Consider the following 18,647-nt stretch of genomic DNA (forward strand, 5'->3'; position numbering starts at 1 on the left):
CAGGGTCAAATAAAAGCATGTCAGCGGCATATGCCAACCAGTGCAGATCCAACTTGACTCATCTCACTGACAGGGCCCGTGTTTTTAACCAAAGAGGGTCGATATTGGAGCGGTACAAGTTGAAAAGCTGTCTCAGTCCCAGGGATCTTTTGATTGAGCAAGCTAGATGCCCTTCTGCCGATAACCGTACCCTGATTTTCGTATTCGAGTGTAATAAGACCTATTAACTTCTCCGGAAGTCCCCATGTTTGTAATTTCCAAAGTCTATCTCGGGGGGAGGGGGGGTACTCTATTGAATTTGATGGTCAAGTCTAAACTTGAGATATATATTGGAAGTGCTACGGAATGTCTGGCCTGTAGGTTTAGATGGCTCAGTATCATGCCATTTAAGGTCATTCCGAAGCCCTCCCGAAAGCCAAGTTGACATTTTCGATAGCAGTTGGAATTTCATAACCCTGATATCCAGTTCCTCTAAAATTAAAGAGGTGAAAACTTTGCTAGGGGTGTCAAGGTGGGGCGATAATTTGCAGCAGCCTTTCTATCGCCCTTTTTGTAAATAGGTATGATATATGCTTCATGCCAAGTCAGTGGCAATACTTGGTTATAGATTCCTTCCATGAACAATTCATGACGCAAATGAGACCATAAAATAGGGTCATACTTCAGTTTAGGTGGAGCCAATTTGTCTGATGCTGGGGCCTTAGACGGATTAATTATCAGGATTACGTCACAGTTGCTACCACGCACATATTCAGCCACACAGGATTAATTCTGCCTAAATATTTCGGAAAAATATCCTACCCACATACTTTGATATCACATTCATGTAGGGCTTAGATTTATGTTGCCCTTTATTCGTTATGTCCCAAAATCATATCATGTTGGTAATACTTAACGCTTTAAGCATATTCTGTCTCTATGCATGATAGAAATAGTCTTTCATGCATTTTGTTAAATTTGTATAGGATTGGTGTATCATTCTCCTTTCGAATCTAAAACCTTTGGGTCCGAGCCATAACACTGTAGCAGCTTCCTTATAGAATGTCGCTTATCTTTCTTGGCTTGGGCAATCAAATCATTATACATATGTCGAGTGCATTTAGAATGACTGATGCTTCCTTTGTTACCAACAAGTGATAATATCCGAGATATCAACTTTGTATAACCACATACAGTAAACCCAGAAAACACATTAAGATCATCAGATACCCAAATTGAATTTGCAAGTAAATCAGTAATTTTTTTTTTAATCAAAGTGGTGTTCCATTTAATACATCTACTCCCATTATCTGGAGTTAATAAAGCCAAATGTGGGTCCTGCGTATTATATTGAAAAGCTGAACAAGGGTTTTCCAACGGAAATGCGAGTACACCATGATCCTTGTAACCCTTAAAAAAGATTATAATATTGTTGCAAAAGGGCATTAAGTCTCAAGATATAAAAACATGATCAATCCATTACAACAAATTACCCCTTGTCCATATCACCATGCACCTTGGATAGTCATGAAAAAAAGTTGGCTACAAGACAGAACAATCCCATGTTGCCATAAGGGAATTCCAAAGAAGGGCATGAATTTTAATTGGCCGATTTTCACTGTTATTAGAGTCATAGCTTGGAGATACTTTGTTGACTGATGTGTGTTCTGCAATAAAAATCACTGGCTATAATGAGGTTAGTCTGAGGCCCGTCGCACAACCACACTGTAAAAAGTTCCTCAGATGATGCATGGTGATCAATAAGATTTTTGGGGGACTGAAATGCAGATTGAGTAATAATACTTCACTATAGTCTACAGTTCGTTAATCCGACAGAGGCGACAAGAGAAGATGTCATGCTTAATTTAAAATTGATAGCATTAGAGACACCACCGAGGGGAAGTCCCACCTTTCCCCTGGTGGCCAAAGTGTTAAAAGTCTTGTGGCCTTCCATCACTAGCGGTTCAGTTAACATAGACTCATGCAATATGGCTGTATCCACATTTAAAGTTATAGCATGCTTAAATAGTTTTGTCATGTTTGTGAAGCCACAACAGTTCCAAGAAATGAGCTTGTGAGGCCCAGTTTTTCTACCAGAGCCTTCACTAACCATGGCCAGTCCTCCTGTTTAGCCGGTTGTCACCACCGTAATCGGACAAGTCTTCAGCAGGAGGAATTGTGAGGAGGGTTCTTCAATTGCTGGGAGTTTGAAAACAGATGAAGGTCCAGGCCGTTGTCCAGGTGTTCACAAATCATATGCCGCACCATTTTTTAAATTGTGCCACTATCTGATCACAGCCCTTTTCAGGGATATCCACCCAATCTATGTTACCTGCATGGACTAGTCTTGGGGCCGGAAGCTGTGGCAAATATTTTGAATAGCAGCAAACAATTGAAGGAGATTGGGTCATTCATTATTCTCTCATCTTCCGGTACCTTGGCTTGTCCAATCTCTTTAGCTGTCAGCGCCAGGACAGATAACATGTTATTGCCAGCTACAGAAAGCGAAGGTACAATTGATGCAATATCATCTAACATATCCAACCGGGATGGGAAGAGTGTATGTGATGGTTTGAGCTTCCTCCCCTGTAGTTTCAAGTATAGTCTCCACTGGATGAGAACACTCAATAGCGACCTGTAAATCACCATGATTTGAAGTTTCAGCTATTGCAGTGATTTGCCCTGCGTTCTTCCTTTTCGGCAAATAAGTTGCTATTGTTTGCTTGCACCAACTTAACAAGCGTTTTTAGACTTCGTAGTGAGTCCGACAATATTTTCTGTCGCATCTGGCCTCACAGTACTCCGGTTTGAGGTCTACCACTTCCTGCTCTAGTGGGAGCGACCTAAACATTTTTCTGGAAGGTGCTTTAAAAACGAATTATTTGAAGCTCATGAACCCAAACCTCAACCAGGCCTTGCAAATTCTTAAAAATCACACTAGACCTACATACTCGAGAAATTCACTCGCCCCTTGGTAACAGGTGATACAATATTTCCCTCTGGTTTCTAAAAAACGTTGCTCGTCACCAAAAGCACACTTCATATTCAGTGCAATGCTGACACCTAAAGGCTAGCCATGCACAGTAAAACCATTATTTGTATTACTGCAAACAAAGTTTGTTGGCAGTAAATGTCAAAGAAGGTTTCAAACATCCCATACTCGCCAGCAAGGTCAAGTACCCTGCAAATGGTACTCAGCGTTAAAAAAATCTCCTCACCAATGTGAGTGGGCTGGTAGATTTTGCAAGCCCTGCCTTAACACATACTTAAATGCACTACAGCTGGGAATAAATGTGGTCAAGTGCTTAAATGACAGCCTGGGCCCACATTCTGATATCAACACTTAACCAGAATGTGTGATCCTCAGCAAATCATTTAATCTTACTGTGTTTTATCAGCCAATGTTGTGAGTCTCTAGAAGTGATGCAGTTTTTAGAAGTTGCTATTTAAAAAAAAAATCCTCTCTAATGGTTTGATACACTAAAGAGGTCCTAAATATATTAATAGTGACCAGTCATGTACATTACAACAAAAATGTAGTTGTCTCTTCACTTGCACGTGAAAAGTTCTTTTAGTATCACTGCCAGTGATTCTCCAGCATATCAAAGATTTATGCCACTCCTTCTAATGTTATTTTCTGTGATGTCAACACATAGGTATATGTTGGGGCCGACAGGTGTTTTGCCACACAGGTCCTTGGTCAGTACCCTGTATGCCTAACAATCACACAGTTACATTTTGGTGTGTGCTGTATATCTGTTAAAATGCCTCTGATGTTCATTTTGCGTTAAAGGTGGATACTAGGGAAATAGGGACACCAACAATTGTTTCTGATGCACCCCAACATCTAAAGTGTCCTGCAAGGCCATTTTCTAAAGTTGGCCACCGTACCGGCAGAAGGAACATGGGTAGAGCCAGCGATGGAAATAGGACCTCTACAACTTGTGCCAAATTCTTGCTGTGTGGAATAAAGCCAGGGATGCAGACAGTATACACATTAAGGCAGGGGGCGAGTGGCTGCCACTGTGAGGAAGGGCCGAAAGTGAAAAGCCACTAGAACCCCTGCAGCCTCAACATTCTACTAGGCGCCTGCACAGGATCTCAACAACCTGATGACATGAGCACATGACATGAGTTAGAACTCAAGCTTTGTTTCATGTTATGGCATGTCTCACTGCTCTGGTACAAATAATGACACATTCAGAAATTAAGTGTTTAATAAATGTTTATTTTAAATACATTTCGAATGATAGAATTTTGTAAACCATGATTTTGTGCTGTCCAAAAACTGCACGACAGTTTCATCACATCCTGAAAACTCCAAATTGCGTCCTTTGTGTAGGTGCATTTAGTGCTGCACTGAGGCTGAGACCCAGCACCAGGCGGGTATCTGCTGGGTCGATGATACCATCATCCCACAACCTGCAAATGAAAAGATCAGGTAAGTGGCCTGTGGAAAGATCTTATGCGTCCATACAATTAGCACGGTCAGCATTTAGAACTCAACAACTACATGGCTATTAGGGAAAACAGATAAAAATCAGTACACGTTCAACAATACAAAAATGAAATGGGTCTACAGTGTAATATTGATTTAAAAGTACCTGGCAGAGTCCTGTCAAGTTTATCTTCTTACGGCACTGTATATAGGTTTGTTTGTTCAAATGATGTTTAAACGGCTATGAGATAATTGTGTGTGTGTTTGCTGCGGTATGGGTTACAGAAAACAGGATGTGAAGTGTAAGCGGGTGTGGGAGGGCATGCAGTGTGATACTGTTAACCGCAAAATAGGCAGTTGAATAGTACACATTTACTTTACATTACATACAATTTAACGTTTGAGGTAGCGTGATATAAAAACGGACAATCACCCTATTTTCCGCTCAAATGTTGAAAGTGGGATTGGAACCCAGCTTCAAGGGCCTCAAACTCAGCTACTCATCCATATTTCATCACACTTAATTTCCAACGTCTACCGCTGGCAATTCTAAAGATGCAAATGATTCTCTGATTACTTACCGCTAATCTTCATTACTCCCACTCGTCCCCGTTGTGGTGTCACGTGCCCCGATAGTTCCGGGTCACGTGACGTCCAAAAATAAAGGAATCACCGGAACTGCCACCAAAGGGGCAGTCCGGGTTTATGCAAGCTCACGAGTGGTCGCGTCTTTCATTGCTGCGCTGCGCGACGCCTGCCACCAGGGCCCCGCTGGCCTATCGACCCCCACAGGCCCCCAACACCCTTGGGCTTGCGGACAAACATCACACTGGTGACGAGGACGCCGTGAGGAACGCCACGCACGTGTACAAAAAAAAAAGCCTGTACGAGGCTTGCTGGGCCTCATCACGCCCAGCAAGCCTTGTGGAGCCGCGCAATAACACGCGTGTTAGCAGAGCCTCATTTTTAACCCCCCAACATTCCGGAACCTTCGCTAGACGGATCGGAAGCTGGAACAAGCCGCTTCCGTAGCGAAACTCACCCCAAGCCATCTAACACCTCCTGCACCACTTGTATAACACAGCCCGCAAGACTCCTGAACTGTACACGGCCCTGGTCTACTCAGCAAGCAGAAGGCCTCGACCACCACGTCCAGGCACCAGCTCCAAGCACCAGTGAGTGCACCCAAAAGCACCCAGCCTTAAACTGCCCCCCCTTGCCTGGCAGCATATCTCACCATGTCTAGCCCCGAAACCAGCCCCGTGAGGGCCAGCACAAGCTCATCGACTAGGAGAAAGACCACCCCAGATCACCCTGACCCAGCGCTCACCGCGATCATGCCACCTTTCGACCCATTCACCACCGGAGCAGCCATCCGCTGGGAAATCTGGCTACAGCAATTCGAAATGCACCTCGATGCGAGGGACATCACAGTGGCAAAGAAGAAGCGCACATTCCTCCTACTCAACATTGGGGCTGCAGCCCTACATCTATTCAACGCCACCCCAGACCGTGGCAACGCAAACAACTATGACGCAGCAATGAACACACTCACAAACATGTTTAAACCAGACCTCAACCCTGACTATGAACGCTTTCCTTTCTGCATGGCCAGGCAACGGGAAACCGAAACAGTCGATAAGTTCCACGCATGCTTACGCGAAATGGCAGTCGGCTGCGAATTCCCCAACGGGGAATTCGCCATCCGTCTCCAAATAATCGACGGCACATCATCGGAGAAGCTGAGAAGAGCCATCCTTTCAGAAAAAACATATGCCTATCCCGCATCCTGGAAATGGCTCGCCTCCGCGAACAAACAGAAGACCAGGTAGCGGTAATCGAAGCAGCCATCCAAAGACTGCCGCTCGACAACCCTAAACCAACAGAAGACGTTGCAGCCATATCCAGACATCAGAGCACTCGAGAGAAACACGAGCGGAAGAACAACACCTCCAGATCACAAACACCACAAGGAAAAGACAAGACCTGCAGATGGTGCGGTGGCCCATGGCATAAAGGCGAGTCCTGTCCCGCATGAGGTCAACATGTCGAAAATGTAACCGCCTCAACCATTACGCGGCAGTTTGCCTAAACCCGCCTAACCGAAACGACAGAGAACAAGCACCGCGACAAACGCAAGAGCGCCGGAAGAAATTTGCACCCAAGGAAACGCCCTACCTACATGACAGAAAAGGAAAAGCGAGAGCATTAGATCATGCCCAAAGATCCCCAGACACAAGCGAAAGTGAAGACAGTGAGGACAGCGAGTCTCCCGACAGAAGGGACAAAGACAAACGGAGAAGAGGGACCAAAACAAAACACAAAGTGCACCTTATCTCAGCGGTCGAGCCACATCGATCCCGTCAACGGAAAAGACCATCGTGCACAATCATCTCCAACGGGAAACCATTGCGGGTGGTCATCGACACCTGCGCAACAGTAAATGTAATGCCAACTACTGCATTCAGCGAACTTTGCCCAAAACCCAAACTCCATGAGAAAAAAGTTCGACTATACGCAAACGGATGCAAGAAACCCCTGCCCGTGCAAGGGTATTTCAAATCAGACTTTTCCCACAACGAATCCAGTTGCCGAGCAAGAGTATACGTCGTGGATGCTGGCTGTGAAACACTGTTAAGCTGCAAGACAGCAGAAAAGCTAAAACTAATACATTTCACCTTCAGCATCCAACACAAAGAACTCAATGACCAACTAGAACAACACCAGAAGATATTCCAAGGCATCGGATGCCTGAAAGGGCGAACCATCAAGCTCCACATAGACCCCACCCTCGAACCAAAGGCTGTACGCCACCGGCGAATACCATTCCACCTGAGAGAAGCAGTCGTAGAAGAACTAGCCAAGCTTGAGGAAGCAGGAATAATCGAGAAAACTTCAGGCCCAACCCCATGGGTATCCCCCATGGTGGTTGTTCAAAAACCGAAACAACCTAATGCTGTACAAATTTGTATTGATATGAGACTCCCCAACGCAGCCATCGGAAAAGAACACCACATAACCCCAACAATAGACAAACTCATTGTCGACCTAACAGGAGCAACAATATTCAGCAAACTAGACCTCAGATCCAGCTATCACCAACTCAGGCTAGCTAGAGAGTCGAGATACATCACTACATTCTCCTCCCACCTTGGTCTGAGACGATACAAGCAGCTAAACTTTGGGATTTCGTCGGCCGCAGAAGTATTCCAACATGAAATCCGCAAAGTCCTCACAGGTCTAGAGGGAGCAACAAACATTAGCGATGATATCCTGGTATACGCATCCAACGAAAAAGAACATTACAAACGCCTGGCAGCAGTTCTAGGCAGACTAGAAGAAGCCGGGTTAACACTCAATGCAGAGAAGTGCGAATTCGCAAAGGAAGAACTATGCTTTTTCGGTTACATATTCAATGCAAAAGGAGTGTCACCAGAACCCTCAAAAGTAAACGATATCAAAAACACTTAAGCCCCACAATCTGCCACCGAAGTGCGGAGTTTCATGGGGATGGCAACCTACTGCGCAAGATTCATTCCAGACCTCGCCAGTATCGCAAGCCCACTCCGAGAACTGGTGAAGAAAGATCAGAAGTGGGAGTGGACACCCGTCCACCAACAAGCCTTCCAACAAATCAAGGACACCCTGTCAGCCTGCACAACCATGGCATTCTTCGACATAAAAAGACACACCGAGCTCCTCGTTGATGCTAGTCCAGTCGGCCTAGGAGCAGTACTGACCCAAACAGACAGCGAAGGAAACATATACCCCATCGCATTCGCCAGCCGGGTGCTCACCAAACCTGAACAGAACTATGCCCTCATAGAGAAGGTAGCCCTCACCATTTTATGGGGATGCAAACATTTCAAAGTATATCTGTTGGGCTAGAAAGCCAAAGTATTCTCAGACCACAAGCCCCTAATCCCAATATTCCGAGGTTCAGCGCCTCACCCTCCAGCACGCATTGAAAAATGGATGCTGCAGCTACAGCCCTACAACATAGAAGTGGACTACCGCCCAGGAACGGATAACCCAGCCAATTACCTGTCCCGCCACCCACGGCCCGCCACTGATAAAGAACACTGCCACGCGAGAGAGACAGATGAACACGTATGCCATGTAATCGCCTGCGCCCGGCCACAGGCTTTGACCCTGCGAGAAGTTGCGAAGTAGACAGAAGCAGACACCATCCTAAAACATACCACCACCGCCATCCAGTCCGGGAACTGGAAGACCTACCTAACATCCATGACTCATCGTACAACATTGGCTCAAGAAAAACTCTGAGCACTATTCGGAATCCGACATGAACTCTGTAGCCCCTGAAGGAATACTCCTCAAGGCCACCGGATCGTACTGCCCACATCACTAGAAGAGAGAGCCCACAGCGGACACCAAGGCATCATCAAAACAACGGTGTATCTAAAGTCCAGAATGTGGATGCCCAACATACAACAGCGAGTAATAGAACTGGTGGAGTCCTGCGCAGCCTACCAAGCCTCCCGCAGGGCTGAGAACCCAGAACCCATCATCAGCGCCCACGGAGCAGCAAGCGGTGGGAAGCAGTCAGCATGGACCACTGTACCATCGCCGGCGAAGGGTACCTACTCGTAATCGATGAATTCAGCAGCTATCCGGAAGTGGAACACGTGATGTCCACGAACGCTGAAACCACGATCCTCACAATAGAAAAGATCTTTGCAACACACGGAATTCCATCAAAAGTCAGAAGCAACAACAGACCGCCGTTCACTAGCCAAGAGCTGCGCACATTCTTTAAAGACACAAACTTGAGACACAAGTGGATCACCCCAAGTTGGCCGCAAGCGAACGGTGACACAGAGGGATTCATGGGATCACTCAACAAAGTTATCCGCATCGCCAAAGAACGAGGACACCCGTGGCTAAAAGCAGTCCACCGCTTCCTTAGAACGCACAGGCAAACTCCACACTCCTCGACAGGGATCAGCGCAGCTGCCCTCATATTTGGGGTACCTATGCAAGCGGAACTCCCCATACACCCACAATGGATAGCCCCTGAGCCCGATATCCCCGCAATAGACGCCAGGCGATCAAGGCAAAATGAGCAAGACACCGCCACCCGTCAAGCCTGTTATAGAGATTTAACACCAGTCGACACCGTCATTGTCAAGAACCGAGCCACACCCAAGAAAATGTCCCTCAATTTTGAATTCCAACCATGGACAGTCAGTGCCACAAACCACAGCATGGTCACAGCCACCCGTGGAGGCGAGACTGTAACAAGGAACATATCGCACTTCCGGAAAGTACCACCCTAGCTATGGGAAGAGAAGCCAATACCAGAAGGGAAGAGTTGCCACCACCTCATACACCTCGAAATAAAATGATGCCTAGAGCTTACATCACCCCAAGAGAGCTGGAGACACCCCGCCAGCAGGAGGACACACCCAGATCCAAAATCCCAGCAGTAGACAACCCAGAGAGGGAAAATCCCCGATACCACCTAAGAGAAAGACCAAAACCGTCATCCGGCCTCCAAGGATACGTAGTGGACGGGATCTACCAGCAGACGATCAGGCCGAGGTAAAAGCCTGAAGATTTAGAATGAGGCACAGTTATACAGATGTATAGTTCACATGTTGTCAAATCATTTGTTCAAACATCTCCAAGTTGGGGAGGAATGTGGTGTCATGTGCCCCGATAGTTCCGTGTACCAAGTGACGTCCAAAAATAAAGGAATCACCGGAACTGCCACCAAAGGGGCAGTCCGGGTTTATGCAAGCTCACGAGTGGTCGCGTCTTTCATTGCTGCGCTGTGCGACGCCCGCCACCAGGGCCCCGCTGGCCTATCGACCCCCCACAGTCCCCCAACACCCTTGGGCCTGCGGACAAACATCACACCCGTCACAGTACTCACTTGTAAGGAACTTTTTCTTTAAGTTCACTCTGTTCAAATGCGCTGCTCTTTTCAGCAGGAATATAACACCCATGTCCCACCAACATTCAGTTAATAACCACTTAATCGTCCCACTCCTTCCATGCAGAGTGGGTGAGGCAGAATGCAAGTACCATGATGAGGAATAATGGGACTAGGAGTAATGAAGATCACTGGGTAGTAATCTGAGCATTAGCTCCATGTCCCTCTTCCTCGTACCAGTACTTATTTGTGTGGGATATCAAATCCAGTCATGGGAGGGCCCAAATAACCAACATAAGCCACTGGGTGCCATGCGCACCAACCATCACTAGTTTGGTGTCCATCTCAGTTTGACAAGTAACAAACATGCCAACGCTCCTGTGAGGGAAATTTCATAAAAGAAATCGGGAGACAAAAATAATTATTTTAGGCGGGAGAACGTGAAAAATAGCAATATTTTTCACTGTAAAATCGGGAGTCTCCTGCCTAAATCGGGAGGGTTGGCATGTATGAAGTAAGAATCTCACCACGTAATACACCAGTTCCAAAAGCACCTGCCCCCTGTCTATGCAGATTCAGACGGTAGTGTTCGATTAAAAAAGTATTCAGATCTCCAGGTAACTGCTCGTCATATGTCCTGAAAGGACACCACCTGAATTTTTACCAATGATGCTACCATTGCCGTAATGTACCTCCCTGGACATTTGGTGGAGAAGGAGACCCAGCTTCTCAATACGTCATGAAATAGTTTGCGTTAGCCATCAATTGGTTATAGGCAATATGGCCTTCCTGCCTGGGCATGGACCCTCACACGTAATGCATGAGCTATCTAACTGTGGGTCTTAACTTCTTCAGATACATCAGTACTGCCTTCTCCTCAGATCAAACCTCCTCCATTCTAGCTCCTCTGGCCATGAAAGATTCGGGGGAAGAATAAGAGAAGAAATGAATCAAACATGGACACCACCTTGGGCAGAAAGGCCAGGGCACACCCAAGAAACAAAGCCTCCTTCTGAATCACTAAGTAAGGCACCTTGCATGACAGAGTGCTAATTACTCCCAATTTTCTTGCTGTAGTGATTGGCGCCAAAACACTGTTTTAAGGGTTAGAAGTTTGAGCGACACTTCATATAGGGGCTCAAGTAGAGCTGCTTATTAAACCTCTAGTACTAATGGGAGATGCTACGGAGGTACCCCATCTCCAGATTCTTCACCTTGTGACTCCCAGAATGCCCTGGTAACTGCCAATCCCATGTAAAAGACCCCCTTACAGAACAGCAGAAGAACCAGGATAACAAATTTTAAGGCCAGGATCCCCTTTTCTTAAAATCGCTGAAGTCTCTGTCAGAAGTCTTTGATGTGGCGGGTCACTAATCATTCTGGACTGCCTGTGCTAATTCTAAAAATAGCCTGGGAACTACAACCTATGCCTTTGAATTTACAGACCCCCCCCCCAGACCAGAATGTTTGGACTTCTCCTTTCTTAAACCTCTTTGTTGGTACATTGACGATTTGGGGAGGAGGTGCTACTCCCAGTAACAAGATTAATGTAAACCATGGCGTACAAAGCCAAAACAGAGCCACCAGGGACAACTCCGCTGATGAAGCCTGAATCTTTATTACCACTTTCGGGAGCAAAGGGAGAGAGGAAAGAAGGTGTACATTATACCCTCCGGCCATTGTGTACACTCCACCACTGCCTGGACATAGGAACCTCATGCAGAACTGCAGAGTTTTCTCATTCCAGTGTGTTGCTCAGAGGTCCAGTACCGTCATCTCACAAACCCCCAGCAACTCCCACATTGCTGATGGGAACACCCAGCTCAGCTTGCCCACTTTGGAATTTTCCATGCCTTTAATGTGCACTTCCATGACAAACAAGACGGTTCTCCTCTGCCCATATCTCCCAGCTCGTTCACCTGCAGTTCCAGGGCTCTGGAATGAGAACCCCCCCACCCTGCCCGTTGATGTAAACCATGGCAGATGTATTGTCTGGCTGTAGGGACTATCGCTCTACCCAGATGCACCAGAGAGAAGAACCTTTTGGTCCCGTAGGTCTGTTGTTAGTGCCCTCCAAACGGAAGGATGTGTTGCATGTTGAACCAACCATCTTTCCTGGTGCCTCTGATGATTGCTTCCCATCCCCTCTTGGTGGCTTTGGTGGGAAGAATGATTGGCAAGGGCTGTGTCAGGGGAAATTCCCTCAGAAGGTTGCTCTTCAACAGCCACCACTACAATTTGTTTTTCAGCTCTAGCGGAACTGGCACAAACCATTAAAAGTCTAAGAAACCCTTTCTAATGCATGTGTAGATGGGATAACAGCGGCCTAATTTACAGCCTCACACACAGGACCAGGAATACACAAGAGGCCATGTGGCTTCAGAGCCATCTTAATCATTTTGGGGGCCCGGGGCACGGACACCTCTGGAGCCCCCTCCAACAGACCAAAGGAATTAAGGGATATAGAATATCTAGTGCGCCGCACCCCATGTGACGATAACAACCCATAGCTTGATATGCTGCCTCGCAGAGATCAAAATAAACATGGTAATCTCCCTTTCAGATACCGTACCCTCTTCATTCATATTGTAACAGAGTGATAAACAAGTAGCATTTCAAGGGCAACATTAACAGTCTATGACGAGGGTACTTGTGTTCAAGCATAGGTACAGCAAACATTTCATCAATAGCAGCCACATGGAAGGTATACTGGACATAGTATAACTACAGGGCACAGATTTTATGACAAACGGTGCACATAATCCAGAATAGCCAAAAGACTCAGAGACAGCAAAAGTGCTCAAGCATGAATACAGACGACCAATGGGAAGCAAGGATAAAACCACACATACCATACCATACAGAGTGGATGACGATTTGAAGATACCAGGCAGGTGTCTGTATCCAGACAGACTGAGATTAGAAGTGGGAGATGGTTTTCAAGCAGTGTTGCCATTCGAGAGCAAAGAAACAGGTGGCTGTGGTGTGTAATATATCAATGCTCACTATCATTATAGAGGAAGCAACACTATATAGCCAGTGAAACCATGAGTGAGTCTTTTCAGAACAAAATCACTGTGAAGGGCTGAATATTTTGAAAGGTTTAGGGAATTGCAATTTTGACAGGTGAGGAAATACAAGATTAAATGAGATACCCAGGATCACACATAGATTAAGAGGTGAAGCAGGGATTCATACTCACTCTGCAATTTCTGCTCCTTACCAATTTCTTTTCTAGTTTTTACCCTGAACTAAAATAATCCCATTTTACAGAACTGACTTGGAAAATATGAAAATCACATAACCCAATATAAACATTTTAAAAAACAAAATGTTATAGAAACATATTATGCAAAATGGGAATTATTCTAGCTTCATTGTCTCCATCATCAAGGAAAGTATATAAATACCAGCATAGTAATGGTTGTGATCTTAAAAGATTTCAGATAGGTTTCTCTTTTGCTTTATATACACCCCAAACACAGGTTTGGGCAATGGTATTTAAAAACATACAAAAAAACAAACCGTTTTGTTGTCAAATAAGCAGACCTTAAAATATGCTTATATTAAGCCTGCAATATCTGGTCTGCTCTCTACTGTCTACAACTCCTTCCACTCAAATGGCCTAAATGATAGGAAAGATCAGATAATTGGCCAAACAAATCCACCAGTTTGCGAGAAGCAAACCTTTTCATAGAAGGCAGTACAGTACTGTCAGTGATATCAGATTTGTCCAGGATCACTATCGTCTGCTGGCAAAGCCAGGATTCAAGCATGAATGCTTTGGTTCCACAGTCTGGAATTTGGATACATAAACACCTCTAACACTGTATTGTCTTCATTGCAGGTGCCTGCCTAGGTTTTACAACTCCCCCATCTAAACAAACCAATTTCTAGACCTTCACCATACTGACGCTATGTTAGTTTCTATAGCAACCACTATCTGGTGCAGGCAGATTGGTGATGATAACACCTGGAGTACTATAAAACAAAGTACATATACATGCAGGCTTAACAACTTTATGCATTCGAAACACTGAGTCGGCCTTGCTGGAATTTGGTATTGTAATCTTGCATTTGAACGCATATCTCTGCAAGGAGTGTTTAACACACTGAGCTATCCTCTGAACCATCGGGGCACTCAAATGTGTCAATATGTATTTGAACTTTGTCTGTTGCACATGATCAATATAATCCCCACAGAAAGGTAAGAATGCTCCAGGTGTTGTGCTACGCAATCTATGTATACCACAGTGAACATAGCATTAGAGAATGAAAAGATCAGAACAAAATTTACATGTCAAACAGACAGAAAATATGTTTAGCCTTAGCAGCACACCATAGAAAATCCTGATGTGTGATACTTAATTTTGTTGACTAAGGGAAACTGACTTTTTTTTAATAAGGCTGCATCTTGGGGCCCCCTCCAGGGTGGGGGCCCAGGGCAAGTGCCCCTTTTGCCCTCCCATAAAGATGTCTCTGTGTGGCTTTGGATCTGCAAGAACTCTCTTGGTGTTGCCTTAGTCCTGGTCATGAGATCCCCGAGAGCCACCTGCATCTTGAGTGCCCCGTCTTTGGGTAACATCTCCTTCCTACAATGAACTTGTGATTCTGGAAAGGAGACAAGTGAGACTTCTTCATGTTATCATGAACCCTTCAGACTCCAGAGTTCTGCGTGTCACCTGCACATGCTGAACCAGCTGCTCCTGAGATGATTCATTGAGCAGCCAGTTGTCCAAATATGTCAATATTAGAATCCCCCGCTGATGGGGTAACACCATTATCGGCCCCATAATCTTCTTGAAGATCTGTGCGGTGGACCTGAGCCTGCATGTCAGGGCACTGAACTAGAAATGGTGCTTGCCAACAGCAGACCGCAAGAACCTTTGGTGTTCCTTCCATATTGAAATGTGAAAACAGGTGTCCAGTAAGTCTAAAGATGCCAGAAAATCTCCCTCCTGTATCAAAGGGATCATCCTCAGGCAATGTCCTGTCAAACTTTGTCATCCTTGTCTAAATGTATGCGTCCTGATGCCTGCGGGCTTCGGCGCAGTATAAATCAATAAATAAATAAAATAAATCCTCTGTAGACACTCCATCTTGAAATTCTAGGTGGTCACAAATTGATTCAATTTCTTTTAAGTCCAAGATCAGCCCGAGCTTTCCCAAGGACTTTCGTACTTGGAAGACAACTGAGCAGACACCTTCTCCATCTCCTTCCTCCTGTTCTGGTACCTCCCTAGTTGCCTTCTTCCATAACAGATCGTACTAGGAAGACAACTGATCAGACACCGTCTCCATCTCCTTCCTCCTGTTCTGGTATCTCCCTGGTTGCCTTCTTCCATACCAGATCCCCAATGGCCTGTAACATTGCCCTCTTCTCGTGCAGACCCCTGGGCAGGTAAGTCTGAACACTCCCGGACAGCACTGGTGCTGAACTGAGTTTGATCTCGTACGACCATCAAACCAGCTTTTTCAACCCAAGCATCCATGGACATTCTGCACCATCTCTCCCATATCCACCAGAGTTCACCTCCAACTGGCCTGACAACAGGACTTCTGTGATTTGCGGGTGAGTGGCAGAAGCCTATTCTTTCTCTGGGAGCACTTCTGCCCGTCTCCTCCAGTGCATCACCATGGAGCATTGCTTGATGCCTGCTAGTGTGCTTGAGGAATAGGATGAATTGGTTTTAGGGTCCGGCTTTCTTTTCATTTTTCCGGTGTGCTCATCTGCTTTAAGAACTTTATGCACCTTCTCTTCCAAGGTGTCGCCAAACAACACCTGCCCTGGAAAGGAATTTTCAAAGCTGTTGCCTTCTGGTGCAAGTCAGTGGGCCTCATTACGAGTCTGGTGGTAACCTGCTGGTTTTTAGAGCTTGGTTACCGCCAGACTCGTATTACCATTCTGCCTCCGTGATTCCCGGAATTACCGGGGCATTACAACCGGGAATTCCGGAGGCGGAATTCGGTAAATCCCCATTCTCATTGAGTCTCATAGGACTGAATGGAATGGGGACCATGGAAACACTGGCACCATCTCGTGATGGTGCTGGTGTTTCCACGTCCGCCTGCAGGCGGGCGGTGTTAAACACGCCAGGTCAGACCTGTCGGGAATGACACCTCCGCCTGCAGGACTCCGAATCACCCGGTATGGAAACAACGGTGGCAGCGGGTTTAATGCCTCAGTTATTTCCATACCAGGTGACTCGTAATGAGGCCCAGTGTCCCAGCCTCTGATATGCAAATGCCAGAGGTCTGCAATTGTGGAACCCATGGCAAGTGGTGAGGCCCTAAACCCATCATAAGCCATGTCAGACCTTAATTCTTGTGCGTTGTGCCACCACACAGAGGTAGAATAAATGCATTTTGGCGCATTTGCTGAACATTTCTTAAGCATCAGCAAGGCTGTTTCGGACATGTAAGAGAAATTATAAGTTACTCACCATAGTGACTAACGTACTCCTAGTCCATAGTCCCCGCGGGGTGTGGCTTCTTGATAGGCGGGTAGAGCCAGGTGAGGCCCGCCAGATGTCTTTTAACCACTGGGTTGGAGGATGAGAAGACCTCCTCTTCCGAGATCCAGTAGGCTCCGATGGCCACCAGATAGGCGTGGCATGTGTCTATTTGCACCCGAGTGTGCAAGGTGTGCAGAGAAGGATAGCACATCGTTCAACGTGCAAGAGGATCAACCTCCTTTGATTCTGCCCAGTTGCAAAACCTAGTCCATTTGCTCTTGTACTGGCTCCAAGTAGCATCACTTCTAGCGTCCTGTATGATGTCTAGGTTAGCCTGCGACAGACGCAGATGCTTTAGTGTGACCTGCTCAGGAACCACACTGAGAGGGCTAACTTCTATCTGTGGGTTGGGTTGAATGACCCCCGACTCCCTGCTGTGATATAAGATGAGCTGGACCCAAAGGAAGGTGAATCGGCGGCTGGTTCTGCCTAAGGACGCTGAAGGATAAGCTTTAGGCCACCTACCCGGCGAGACCTGTCCCACCTGGATACTCAATCTAACTGCTCCCTGAATCGGGGTGGTGTGGGACGAGTGGCCATTTTGTCTGGCACAGCGGCCATTTTGTCAGGCTGCATGCCACATGCCTGAGTCGTGGTGCTTGCCTCGCTGGGCCCGGCCTCCTCCCGGACTCTTGGCGGTGGAGCTTGAGGCCTACCCTGCACCTCAGGACGAGGCCTGGAAGGCATGGTGCCCTCGGCTGTGTCGCTGGTAGTGCTGCGTACAGACGCCCCCTCAGACATTTGTCTGGTAATAGGGCATAGCCCCTCGGGTGGACACCCGGTTAAAGAACCTTGCGATCCCTCTGCACTGTCTCGTGAAGGATCTAGCAACCCCTCGGCCTGGCGGCCAGTAGCTGAATGAGCCTCAGTACCTGTGCTGGTGTGAGGACCTGAACGATCCCCCCAGCTCAGGTGTTTCCTGGAAAGGAGTCACCCTTGCGGGGTGCGATGGAAAAAAGCAGCCCTACTTTGGACCTTGAATTGTGCTTGAGGAAGTTCTTCAAGTCCTCTGCAGGCTACTTCTCGAAGAGCTCCCTCCACCAAGCTAACCTGTTCTTCAGAGCGAGCGGTGTATGCACGTCACATGCAGTACAACCCTCCTAGCCGTGTTCGGGGCCAAGGCAACAGAGGCAAAGAGTATGGGGGTCGGATGTAGGGAAGAGCCCCTCGCAGACTGGACACCTGCTGAAACCCGATGACGTTGACATGCGCCGGGGAGGAGTGTGGCGCCAGAGGACAGAGTACCTGATTAAAGACAAAAGACAGTATCCGGGGAAAAGCGTGTGGCATTACAAGGCCGAAGCCAAACCCAGGAGCGCTGGTGAAAGCGGTCCGTTCCCGTCGACGCATAAAAGAGGACTGAGGAGTGGCACCGGTGGGCAGAGTCAGGGGAGCGCATGCTCCCAGGGCCGCACCCCTGTGCGCCTCCAAATTTAAAGGTGAAGAAGATTTTTTCTGGTGAAAAGGGTTCCGTCTCCCATCCCTAGCGAGGGACGCCCATACAGTAAAGGGGATGGGATGAAGGAGTAATAAGTGGCAGCTCTTAGAGACAGGTGTGCTTCTCCAGAAGTCTTTTTCAGGGGAATATCCACTTGCATGCCTGATTGCATTGTCTGGAGCCATTGATGATCTTCCCACTAGGCTGTGAAGAATAGTGCCCACTTGGATGAATTGAGGTAAGGACTTCTCTACCTGAAAGGGGTAAAAACATGGACATAGACCTAGGGACTGCCACTTTCTGTGGGTCCCTATATTCACTCAAAATCTCTTCTTTCATTTCTAGGAGCAGAGGCAGTCCATCTTTCAGGCTGTGCTA

General features: G+C 46.8%; 1 protein-coding gene across 1 annotated transcript in view; it reads right to left on the reverse strand.

Annotated features, from left to right (window-relative positions):
- Positions 1 to 4,186: 4,186 nt before the first annotated feature.
- Positions 4,187 to 18,647, reverse strand: part of MCCC2 (methylcrotonyl-CoA carboxylase subunit 2) — a 501,365-nt gene continuing 486,904 nt past the window's right edge. Inside the window, exon 17 of the mRNA XM_069627517.1 lies at positions 4,187 to 4,401. Coding sequence (XP_069483618.1) covers positions 4,284 to 4,401 — 118 coding nt within the window. The 3' untranslated portion in view covers positions 4,187 to 4,283. The remainder of the gene's footprint in view (positions 4,402 to 18,647) is intronic.

The sequence above is a fragment of the Ambystoma mexicanum genome, chromosome 6p (genome assembly GCF_040938575.1).
Source record: "Ambystoma mexicanum isolate Mex_15411 chromosome 6p, UKY_AmexF1_1, whole genome shotgun sequence".
NCBI lineage: Eukaryota > Metazoa > Chordata > Amphibia > Caudata > Ambystomatidae > Ambystoma > Ambystoma mexicanum.